The following is a 12,269-nucleotide window of genomic DNA, read 5'->3' as shown; positions in this document are numbered from 1 at the left end:
GGAATAACAACTTGATTGGCAGACTTTTTATCTTGCAACCACAAAAATGGCAATAGGCGAATATTGTTCAAGCAGTTATATATCATTTTATATTTAAGAATGAATGTGTAATAATGGCATTTTTTTCTTTTTAAGATTCATTTTGAATTACAATTCTTAATACACCATTACACAATAATTTATCATATCTCTGATTATATATAAGGTGTGTTGACACCAAATTGAAATGTCCATACATGAGTAATAATGGCCTTTTCAGGCATACAATACTAATAGAGTTTATCATGCAAAACCATGTTCAAACTTACAGAACCAAGATAGTTTAGCACACATAGGACATGGTGGAAATAACTATTAAAGGATATTCTTCAGACAGATGAAAACTGAGGCTAGACTGAATGAGTAGAATGTTAAGAATAAAAAGGTAGGAAAGAATCCGTAATGTGGGGTTTGAGTTGTAGCTCAGAAGTAGAACCCTTGCCTAGTCCATAAAGGCACTGGGTTCAATCCTCAGCATCACATAAAAAATAGATGAATAAATAAAATAAAGGTATTCTGTTCAGCTACAACTAAAAATTAAAAATAATAATTATTAAGGTGCGGTGCTCAATCTGAATAGTTACTGATGTTCTGAAATGAAATGACCCTTTGACTTCAGTTTTGTAATATTTTACTTTATAGAAATGAAGCAAAAATTGTAATGAATTAACATTTCAAATGTTACAAGTTTTATTTACATTACAAAAAAATCAGGGTACAATTTAAATGGTAGAAAACACTGTGGAATAGCAGTAAAGCAAACATTTCCATCAGTCTATTGGTTTAAATCACCAGATGAACATATTTCAAAAATATATTCCAATGCATGCTGACAACATCTGATAAAATTCCACATAAATCTCATTTACATTCAGAAGTAAGATTGGAAGAGAATTTCTTCAGCAGGTTAAGAGACTGCTGAGAACAAACACCATACAATCAGATGTAGCAACCATCATACTATTTGGCAGTTCACTGGGGCTGCAGCTGGAAAAATCAAGAACTAGAAATAATATGGCTGAATGTCTTCATAAATCCATGGGAAAACACAGAAGGAAACTCACAGCAGAAGAAATCCAATGATTTCTTGGTTTGGGGGAAAAAGAGGGGAATGGTGATATGAATTAAAAAGTGCATTTTGAGAGAAAACAACGTCTACAAAATGCAGGGAAATGGTGTGTGTGTGTTTAGAGAATGATCCTGTGAAGAAGTCTCCAAAATCTAAAAACACAGTTTTTGGTTTCCCTGAAGATTTTCCATTTCCAAGAGGAAATGTGGAATCTGCCTTCTCTTCCTGAAGTCTTTATTTCCTTACAATCCGGTACAGAAAAAAACAATTGTCAGCACAGAATTGCTGACTATTGAGGGGCTCTGGGGATCCAGCACGCCCCCAGGAGATGTCCAGGAGTTGGGTCCGGTGGTGGGGTGGGGAGAAGTTCCTTTCTTCCTAGAAGAGACATCTGCAGGCTTTGCTCCTAGGGCGTGGAGAGCGCTGAGGAGGCGCCTGGGGACTTGAACTTGGAGAGGGAGGTAGAGGTTGCAGCGGTGAGGTGGGGAAGGGCCTCAGAAGGTGGAAATCCACGTCGTAGGCGGGATTAGAAGAGCGCCTCACTGGACTAGGGGTGGGGGCCCAAGCAGGGAGAAATGGGATGGGCCCCTGCGGGCCGGCTGGAGGGTCCATCCATTGCTCCTCGAACTCCTCTATTTTTCTGACGATCTCTGGCATAAATTCGCAGAAGAATCCCTGCTCGACGACCCTGTTCTCACCGAGGGGTCTCAGGAAGGCGCCCAGTTCCGGGTCTTCAGGACAGTCTCCCTGGCCTCCTGGGCGTTGGTCGGTGGCTCCCACGAGGCCCTCAGGGATCAGAATGAGGTTGTGTCCTTGGAGATTCACTTGCAGGACCGAGGATGGCGCAGGCTGTAGCACCAGGTGGCCGTCGTCCATGGGTACCTGTAAGGAGCAGCCCGCTGCCAGAACCACCACGGAGGGGAGCGCGGTGGCGTTGGCTGCTGCTGCTGATGCTGCAGAGTTTTGCAGGTTGGGTGCCGCTGGGGGCTCTGCGGGGTCTGCAGGGTCGTCTAGTCGGCGGCGTTTGGCAGGACCAGGTCCTTCAGGCTGTGGTCCCCCCCAGGGCGCGGGGCAGGCGCTAGGGCTTCGTGGACGAATGCCCACCATGTCGACGTCGCTGTGGTGGATGCTCCCCTTTCGGGGCAAAGTGAGTGCGGAGCACAGGTGGCAGTTGCTGCGCGCAGTGACAGTCGGGTCAGGAGGATAGGTGAGGTGCGCTAAGCTTTCAGGTGGGCCGCAGTCCTGGCTTCTGTGGATCTGCGCCCGCTGCTGTGCTTGGCGTCTGGCTTTGGAACCTTGCTCCTATGCACTGACCCGGATGCGCCCTGGAGGGCCAGTTATGTTGCCTGAGCAACCCAAGCTCCATTGTCATGCTAAGCCCCGCCCCTACGGAGCTCCGCCCCTAATGGGAGGAGTCGGCTGGCTAATAGCTTTGGCTGTGGGGAAATACCTGTGTGGGTCCTTGGGGGGCAGAATCACTGGTTATTCTTGGGTGGAGGGATTAAAAACAGGCATAGAATTTGAAGAGGGCTAATGTTAGAATTCATGTTTTCCAGGATTCTGTGGAAAACACTCCAAAAGTCCCCTGCACCTAGTAATCCCCAACTGCCAACCCACCCAAAGGCTACTTAAAGTTCCCCCCACCCCGCTTTGTTCTTTTTGGTACTGGGAATTGAACTCAGGGACTTACACATGCTAAGCAAGATTCCCATTCTGAATTCATTATTATTATTATTATTTTATTTTTTTGAGGAGGGGTAGGTGCTTTGAACTCGGGGGCACTGGATCACTAGCCACATCCCCAGCTCTTTATGTATTTTATTTAGAGTTAGGGTCTTGCTAGGTTATCGCCTTACTGTTGCTGAGATTGGCTTTGACCTCCTGATCCTCTTGCCTCAGCCTTGCCAGTTGCTGGCATTAAACACTTCATTTATGTTGGGTGTGGAATCAAATGCAATCGTGACTTTAAATCAAATATACTTAATTTATGTATTTATTGTATTTACCTAACAAACACTGATTTGGTACTGTGTGTGCCTTTCAAATGAACATGTGTGTCTACCCTGTTTTATTTCCAATGTTTTTTTTCTTGGTTTACATTCCTGGGAGCCCAGTGTGTCAATTACACTACATTCTTGTAAAAAACATTTATCTCTCTTATGTCTGCCTGTCTGCTGGCCTGCCTGCTTTTCTTCCATTCATCAGTGCATATCAAATGTATAGAATCGTAACTTTCACTGTGGCTTATTTGTACATACACAAAACCATAATTGGATCAATTTCATTCACCAGTGCTTCCCCCACTGTTCCTTCTTTTCTCCCCGGATCCCTTCCCTCTACTCTCCTAGTCTCCCTTCTAATTTCATGGGGTCCTTTTATTCCCTCCTAGCTTCCACACATGAGAGAAAATACATGGTACTTTTCTCTCTGATTTTGACTTATTCACTCAAAAAAATTATGGTCTCCAGTTACATCCATTTTTCTACAAGTGACATTTATTCTTCTTTACGTCTGAAGAAAACTGCATTGTGTGTGAGAGTGTGTTTCTCTTTATCCATCTATCTGTTGATAGACACCTTGGTTAATCCCATAACTTGGCTAATGTGAATCATGCTGCAATAAACATGGTATGCATGTTATCTGTAAAATGTGCTGTCTTTATTTTTTATTTTTTGATAAATACCCTAAAGTGGTATAGCTGGATCATATGGATGATTTATTTTTAGCCTTTTGAAGAACCCCCATACTGATTTGCATAGTGGCTGTACTAATTTATATTTCCACCAACAGTGTGTAAGAGTTTCTTACCCTGTCATCCCATCCTCACCAGCACTTAGTGTTTGTATTCTTGATGGCTGCCCTTCTAACTGAAGTGACACTGAATCTCAGTATAGGTTTTTTTTGTTTTTGTACTGGGGATTGAACCCAGGGTCTTTTAACCACTGAGCCACATCCCCAGGTCCTTATTTGTATTCTATTTAGAGACAGGGACTCACTGAGTTGCTAAGGGCCTCACTAAGTTGCTGAGGCTGGATTTGAACTCACAATCCTCCTGCCTCAGGCTCCCTAGAAGCTAGGATTACAGGCATGCACCACTGCTCAGTACAGTTTTGATGTGCATTTCCCTTTATTTATTTATTTTTATGTGGTCTAGAGGATTCAACCCAGGGCCTTGCTGGTGCTAGGCAAGTGCTCTGCTGCTGAGCCACAACCCCAATCCTGATGTGCATTTCCCTGATGGCTAAAAATGTTGAACATTGTTCATATAATTGTTGACCCTTTTTACTTCTTTTCAGAAGTGTCTGTACAATTCATTTACCCATTTATCGACTAGGTTACTTGCCTTGCACACATTTCTTATTGCTGGATTCTTAAATCTTTCCAACCTGTTTTTTGTTTTTTTTTGTTTTTTTTTTTTTTTGCATTTCTGATTACCTGTGAGGCCACTTCATTTTTTCCTATAATTATTGGCAATTATTTTTTATATTTTCTATAAAATATTCCTCTCTTCTATTTTTTTTCACTTTAACAATTGGGTCTCAGAATACTACACACCAGTTACTTATTGGATGTCTAATCAAGTGTCTACCGATCTCCCATAGTCTTTGATGACCTTATTACCTGATTCCCTATTATTCTTACAGTTCTACTTCTGGTATACTTTGTGGTTATTTGAATATTCTCATAGACTTTTCCTGAAAGGTGACCTCTGAGTCCTCTTTCCTTTTAACACTTTTGTTCTCCCTCCTGTAAGACTTACATGCTGGACCTTGCATTACTCCTAGTTGTGACCCCTCTATAATCACAATTTCAAACATTTTATTTTCAGAGTGCCTCTTCTAGCCTCTTTCAGTCTTTTAAATATCCAAACTTGATCTGTCTCAGCCCTCCTGGGGGGAAGGTGACACCCTCATGTTCACATTCCCTCCTTTTCTGGAACTTAGATTCCATGGGCAACATGATAGTCACTGCCATGTTTATAACTTTGTATCCTTTCCCTTTGTCCTGCTTAGCAGGTCAAATCTATCTGCCTCTATTGTGTTGGAGAAAAAAAACACTCAACTTTATTGAATGATGTCTGTGTAAATACCATGGATGACGTTAGGTGGATTCCTAATGCTGGTTAGTGATTTAACTGTATTGCTCAAGTCCAGTCACTTAACTTTCCTAGATGAATGTTGCCTACTTTCTCCTCTTTTCTCAAGCCTCCTCTATTTCATCTCTCATGCTCACTCCTAGATGGTCCCTTTGTTTCCTTTTCACAGACACAATAAAAGCAATCAGAAGATTTCCCCAATTTGCCACATCTACCTACCAAGATGCATGGGGAGTATATATTCTGCCTTCTCTGCTTTCCCCTGCCAAATTATCCATGTTCTAGCCAAGGCTACTCCCTTCACCTGTGTAAACTATCTCATTGCGTCTTGCCTCCTTTAGAACCTCTCTTCAGCAATTTTTCCATCTCTGCCCTTCATTATCACATTTTAGATTTCTCTTAAAATGCTAGCTATTGAATCAATATCTTCAATGTATAATCGAGAGGTAAAGCCTTTCTATCTTAAAGCAAACACTCTTCACTAAATCCCTCCAGGCCCTAAGCAACTTAGTGAGACCCTGCCTCAAATTAACATAAAAAAAGGGAAAGCGGCTCAGTGGTTAAAATCTCTGGATCAAGAAAAAAAAGTGTGTGAGTAAACTTAGAACATACAGGCTCTAAATGAAGGCCCGGTATGTGGGATGTCTATATCCTTTAATGCAAACATCCCTGCCATCTCTTTTGACTTTCTGAGACCTCCTGATTCTTCATATATTCTCATTGAGATCATACTACACAAGTATGAAGTTCTTGGCATATGTACACAATTAAACTTATAGAAAAAGAATAAACAAAACAAAAAATAGAATCATATGGCTAAAAAGTGCACTGTTGAGACTGCAATAATTATGAAACTGAATCTAAAAACATGTATTGGTGTCTGAGATATTAACATCTTTGAGGTGGGGCTGAAATTCTGCTCCCTGCCTTACAGTCACTGATCAATGCTAATTTTATTTTATATATTTGTTTGATATTGGAGATTGGCATTTAACCACGAAGCCACATCCCCCGCCCTTTTTAAAATGTTTTCTTCAGAGACAGGGTCTTGCCTTATTGCTTAGGGCCTCTTTGAATTGCTTGAAGCCTTGCTAAATTGCCGAGACTGGCTTTGAATTTGTGATCCTCCTGCCTCAGAGTCCTGGCTTGCTGGGATTACAGGTGTGTGCCACCACACCCAACTCCTTGCTGACCATTTTGAGCCAGTTGCCTTTAGAAATTGTATTGTGGTTTCATGAGTTGATTACTGCAGAGGTTGTTTGGTTTCTAGGGCTGAAGGCTATGGTGGTTGTGAATCAGAGTTCTGGCATCATATGTGATCTGGTCATTGTCAATTTGTATATTAAATCTCTTAATCCCTTCCCCTACTTTTGAGCGTTCTCTTGGAGAAGTGGATCAGTTCAGGGAAATGTAGACACTCCAGTCTTCTCTACTTAACGTTTATTCATTTCCATATTCAACTGTATTACAAGATATTTGTGAACATTTTGTTACTGTGTCATATAAAACAGGAATGTCATGACACCAGGGTCTATAGAAAAATGAGGAAAAAATTAAGATAAACAAGCAGATAAAACAAAGCAGGAATTAGGAGTCTTGGTTTGATGTCTTTGGCAGAAATCGTGGCCATCCCAGGTCATCTGCTTATTCTGAGAGTCTTAGATTAGCTTTGTGCTTTCAAATGGGATTTCTAGAATCCTCAATTTGATGTCACCTACTGGAGTAGTTTTTCAGTTCATGGAATTCTGAATTGGCTCTGACATGAACACAAGGACAGACTGTCTGCTGAATTTATTGTGAACAGTACCCGATAAGGTTCTTTCCAGTGAAGTTTAAGAGCAGCTTTTCCTCTGACATCCCTTTCAATAGATGACATCTCCTGAGTAATGGTCACGAAAAGCCTTTCTAGGAAAGCATTCAAAGGTGGCCTTAACCTGTTGGTAAGTTGTAGGACTTCTTTATATATTCTAGATACTAACCCCTAATTATGATATAATTGGAAGATATTTTCTCTCATTTTGTAGGTTGTCTTTCACTTGATCATGTTCTTGGATGTATAGAAAGTTTTCATTTTGTTGCCATCCAATTTATCTATTTTACTTTTGTTGTACTTTTGGTGTCACATCCAAGAAATCATATCCAGATTCAATGTCATGAAGGTTTTCCTGTTTTTAAGAGTTTTATAGGCTTAGGTCTTGAAATTGGGCTCTAACCAACTTCCACGTGTGGGCTGAGGCTGAGGTGGTGCACACTGAATTGCTGGTCACCCTGATGGAGGTCCATATCCCCAAATGCAGTAGGGTTAACACCTTTTCAAGAGAAGACTCTGAACTGTCTTTTGTTAGGTTTCTAGAATATTTGGGGGTAATGTTCAATTTATCAGAGACTGTTTTTCATTCCTCAGACAGATCACTCTAAATATTGAACTAGGATTTGACAAAACATTTATCTTTTGAAACTTTATTGTCTCTTTTCTTCTAAGGTTGGAGTCAAGTAAACAATCCTCTTTATAGGCTTCCTTGTTCTCTGAACACCGTAGGAGAACATTTCACATGATTTTTTAGAAAGGATTTGCAAGAATTTTAGATCTCATCAAGGATCTAGGGAAAATCAGAGGGGTCACTGGTGAATTCCTGGGATAGTGTCCTCTTTTGGTAGAGGCAAAAAGGCATTGACTGTTCTGGTCTAGAAGTAAACTGGGAAGAGCAGAGCAGAGATTCACTGCAGGGAAACAAGAGACTTCAGGTGGGACAGATGACAGGCTAGGATTTGGGTCAAGTTTTAGCAGGAAGTGTTGGATCTGATTGATGACTAGATTTCTTAAACAAATTGATTTTCTGTTTTGTTTCCTTCTAAAACAAATCGATTGTCCATTTTGGTTCCTTCTTAGCTGGATGGGAAAGTGACAAGCACTTATGCACAGTATGAGAATGCCTTTGTATATAATGCCTTCAGCCACAGGTTTGCATTATTCAAGGAACACTGGACAAGTTTGGGTAATGGCTTGGTAGGTTCAATCTGAACTTTAAAAGTTTCTGTTCCCATTATTTTCCCTATGTTGATGGAAGATATGCATCACATATAATAGAGAATGCAAAGGTGTATACAGAAGACACATGCCTTGTGTATAAATAAAGGAGTCCTTTGTAAACTCAAGAAATAGTCCATTTGGTGTGCATTTCATATTATAATTCTTTCAGCAAAGTAAGTCTCTCCCTATTGAATTTCCAGGCATGTTATCACAGAGCCAGGAGGAATATTTTTAGTCAAGGGCCCAAGGGTTCCAGTTAAAGGCTGAGGGATAGAGAGAATATCTGTATTATTTGAAACACCCTCCACTCATAGAGTGCATTTCCTCCAGTAAGGAAGCTATACAACTGTCGCAGCATTTCGTAGAGGAATTCTAGCAGTTGGATTAATTTTTGTTGGAAATGTTTGTGATATGGCTTTTAAGAGACTTGGCTCTACTTTTTAGCCTTTTTTTAAAATTTTAAATACTGGGAATGAAGTTTAGGGGTGTTTTACCACTGAGCTACATACACACCCTTTTTATTTTTTATTTTGAGACAGATGACACTAAATTGCCCAGGCTGGCTTCAAACTTGTGATCCTCTTGCCTCAGCCTCCCCAGTAGCTAGGATTATAGGTGTGAGCCACCACACCTGGCTTCAGATTTTTTTAAATTATAATTTTAATATAGTTGGACAAAACACCTTCATTTATTGATTTTTATGTGGTGCTGAGGATTGAACCCGGGGCCTCTCATGTGCAAGGCTAACACGCTCCACCATTGAGCCACAACCCCAGCCCTCAGCTTTTTTTATTTGACCCTCAGTTTTATTATGGAAAGAGAGACCCATAGATCCTTTTCTGGGTCAGTCCAGTCAGCTTTTGCATCCAGGGTTTAGCATCTTCGGTTATGACCAATATGTGTATCAACTGATGTGAGTCAGGTAATTCAGGATCATGCGTACCACAACGAAATCTAAATTCTTCTAAAGAAATCTAATTTCTTCCATGAATGTTTGCCGGTCTTGTCTGTGTTAAGGGACACATTAGCTCTTAATTCAGTGCAGGCCCAAGGTTTAAATTCTATAGTTGCCCGAATCCTTGATTCATGGAACAGATGGATCTTTAGAAGCAATTGGCATTTTAGGTTCTTGAGAGAGAAAAGGGAGAATGTTAGAGCCTCGACAAAAGAATTGAAAAAAGGAATTGATGGAGGTACTGAACGAGGGAGATTGGGAGGAGATGGGGCAGCGGGAGATCTAAATATAGAGAGGCATCTGGAGGTCAAAGGTGAAATATTTATTAGGGATATGAGTCTTGTTTGATATTACTTGTCAAATGGCTCATTAGCTTTGGCTAGAGAATCTTTTAATGAGGGAAATTTTGACTCAGAATTTTGTTTGGAGGCTTCTCTGTGTACCCAAGGAAAAAGTTGTACCCACTGAATCTGAGAAAATCCTATTCCCTTCGTTTTCTAAGGTGTCTTTCAAATTTTGTTCAAGTCAAACATTCCCCACATTAGCCACTGATGGTCCACATCATCCTTGGTGAAATTGTGCCATTTAGAAAGAGACACAAGTTTTAGGATTATAATGAGAAACATATGAGAAACAGTCATTTTTCCTGCAAGAGGAGAGAATTTAGACTCAGACGGCCATCTAAGAGCTGGCAACGGTCAATAAACATGGTGCTGTGCACCTTGTGTAAGAGGTTCTAGCCATGTTGACACTTTTAGATTGTACAATGCAACATGGAAACAGAAAAGAGAAAAGGGGATGAAGAGGAATGGCTTGATTCCACCAAGGATGGCAAACAAATGGATGTGATAACAAAACGTGAGTTTTGAACTGAGAATAAACAAACGAGGAACTCACAGAGAAAGTTTAGACCCTGTGCTGATCTAGTGTATTGGGCTGGGTAGAGCCGATTCAGTGGGGCCTTCGGGAAGACAGAAAATAAAGGAACCCCATCCAAATGGGAACAAACAGAAGCTATTTTTTCAGGTCTTGCTATAGCAAGGGAGTCAGCCCACACCATTTGATTTAATTTTTTTTTTATTTGTTCTTTCAGTTATACATGACAGTAGAATGTATTTTGACATCATACATCCATCGGGTATAACTTCCCACTTTTGTGGTTGTGCATGATGTGGAGTTAACACTGGTTGTGCATTGATACATAAACACAGAAAAGTTATGTTGGGTTCATTCTACTATTTTTTTCTATTCCCAACTCTCCTCCATTCCCCTCATTCTTTCCATCCAATCCAGTGAACTTCCACCCTGCACTCCACTTATTGTGAGTCAGCATCCGCATATCAGAGAGAACATTTGGCCTTTGGTTTTGGGGATTGGCTTATTTCACTTAGCATGATAGTCTCCAGTTCCACCCATTTACTGGCAAATGCCATAATTTCCTTGTTCTTTATGGAAGAGTAATATTCCATTGTGTGTAGGTACCACATTTTCTTTATCCATTCATCTATTCAAGGTCTTCTAGGTTAGTTCCATAGCTTAGCTATTGTGAATTGAGCTGCTATAAATATTGATCATCCTTTGCTTTTTCTGGAGATTTAAAGGCAGCCAGGAGGTCAGGAAAGGTTTGCAATGGAGAAAGGGAAGGCTTCAGGTGTGTCTGATTGGAAGTTTTTGTCATGGGAAAGCTGGAGGTGGGCTAATAGAAGTGGACATTCTAAGTGATTGGTATGGTTTTCCATCTCTTAGGAACAGCATATTGAGTATTCTCTGGTTGGTGCTGTGTTGTAATTGAGAGAGAAGATTAGGGAATTTGACAGTTAATGATCAAGTTCTGGCCATTTTGGGGTCTGACTCTAGAGGTTATGATTTATCTTCTAGGATAGTTGCTGGAGAGGTTGTGGGTTTGGGTTTTACTGTCAGGAATGATGTGACCATCATTAATTTCTATTTTTAGTCTCTCAGTTCTTTTTATTCCCTTGGCTGACAAGGAGTCCAGTCTCAAATGCCATCTCCTAAGTTAGGCAGACCTGCGACTCACCAGCAGATCAGGCCCAGCAACCGTGGAGTGGCAGAGCCACCCCCGGGCCTGCAAGGTAGGCGCACTTGCCACCCACCGGCAGGTCAGGCCCAACAAACTGCGGAGGGGCACAGCTGCCCCACGAGCCTGCTAGGTAGGCAGAACCCTAACCACCGACAAAACAGGCCCAGAGGTCCTCCAGACACATCGCCCCGGCTGGGGAGGGTCAGAGCCGCCGGGCGCCTGCAAGGTAGGCGAACCCGCGAACCACCAGCAGAACAGGCACAGCAATCCACAGAGCGGCAGAGCCACCCCCCGAGCCTGCAAGGTAGGCCTGCGACCCACCGGCAGGTCAGGCCCAACAACCTGTGGAGGGGAACAGCTGCCCCACGCGCCTGCTGGGTAGGCAGAACCGTGACCACCAACAGAACAGGCCCAGCGGCCGGCCAGACCCATCGCCCCGCCCCGGTTGGGGGAGGGGCAGAGCCGCCGGGTGCCTGCAAGTTAGGCAGACCTGCGACTCACCAGCAGATCAGGCCCAGTGACCCGCAGAGCAGCAGAGCCACCCCCGCGCCTGCAAGGTAGGCGCACTTGCCACCCACTGGCAGGTCAGGCCCAGCAACTCTCAGATGGACACAGCTGCTCCACGCGCGTGCAAGGTAGGCGGAACCGTGACCACCGACAAAACAGGCCCAGTGGCCCGCCAGACACATCGCCCCGGTTGGGGGAGGTGCAGAGCCGCCACCAGCGCCTTTTAGGTAGACAGACCTGCAACCGACAGACAGAACAGGCCTAGCGGCCAGCGGAGGGGCAAAGCCGCTGCTCACGCCTGCAAAGTAGGCGGACCTGTGACCACCGAAAGAACAGGCCCATCGAAAGTACAGGCACAGTGGCCTCCCGGCGTGATAGGCACATTGCCTCAATTGGAGGAGGGGCAGAACCACCGCCAAAGCCTGCGAGGGAGACTTTGCAACTATACAAGAGCAATATAAATATATAGGGGGAAAAATCAATAACACAACAGTTTCACCAAGCAGAAAGAAACGCGATCAGTATGAAAAG

General features: G+C 42.7%; 1 protein-coding gene across 1 annotated transcript; it reads right to left on the bottom strand.

Annotated features, from left to right (window-relative positions):
- Window positions 1–1,486: 1,486 nt before the first annotated feature.
- LOC143407934 (proline-rich protein 23C-like) lies at window positions 1,487–2,215 on the bottom strand. The gene has a single exon (XM_076867068.2). It carries the CDS (start codon window positions 2,213–2,215, stop codon window positions 1,487–1,489), a length of 729 nt encoding a protein of 242 aa, XP_076723183.2.
- Between the last annotated feature and the right edge of the window lie 10,054 nt (window positions 2,216–12,269).

Source organism: Callospermophilus lateralis, chromosome 10 (assembly GCF_048772815.1).
Source record: "Callospermophilus lateralis isolate mCalLat2 chromosome 10, mCalLat2.hap1, whole genome shotgun sequence".
Classification (NCBI taxonomy): domain Eukaryota; kingdom Metazoa; phylum Chordata; class Mammalia; order Rodentia; family Sciuridae; genus Callospermophilus; species Callospermophilus lateralis.
The sequence above is the reverse complement of the archived record's forward strand: the minus strand, read 5'-3'. Positions and strand labels throughout refer to the sequence as shown.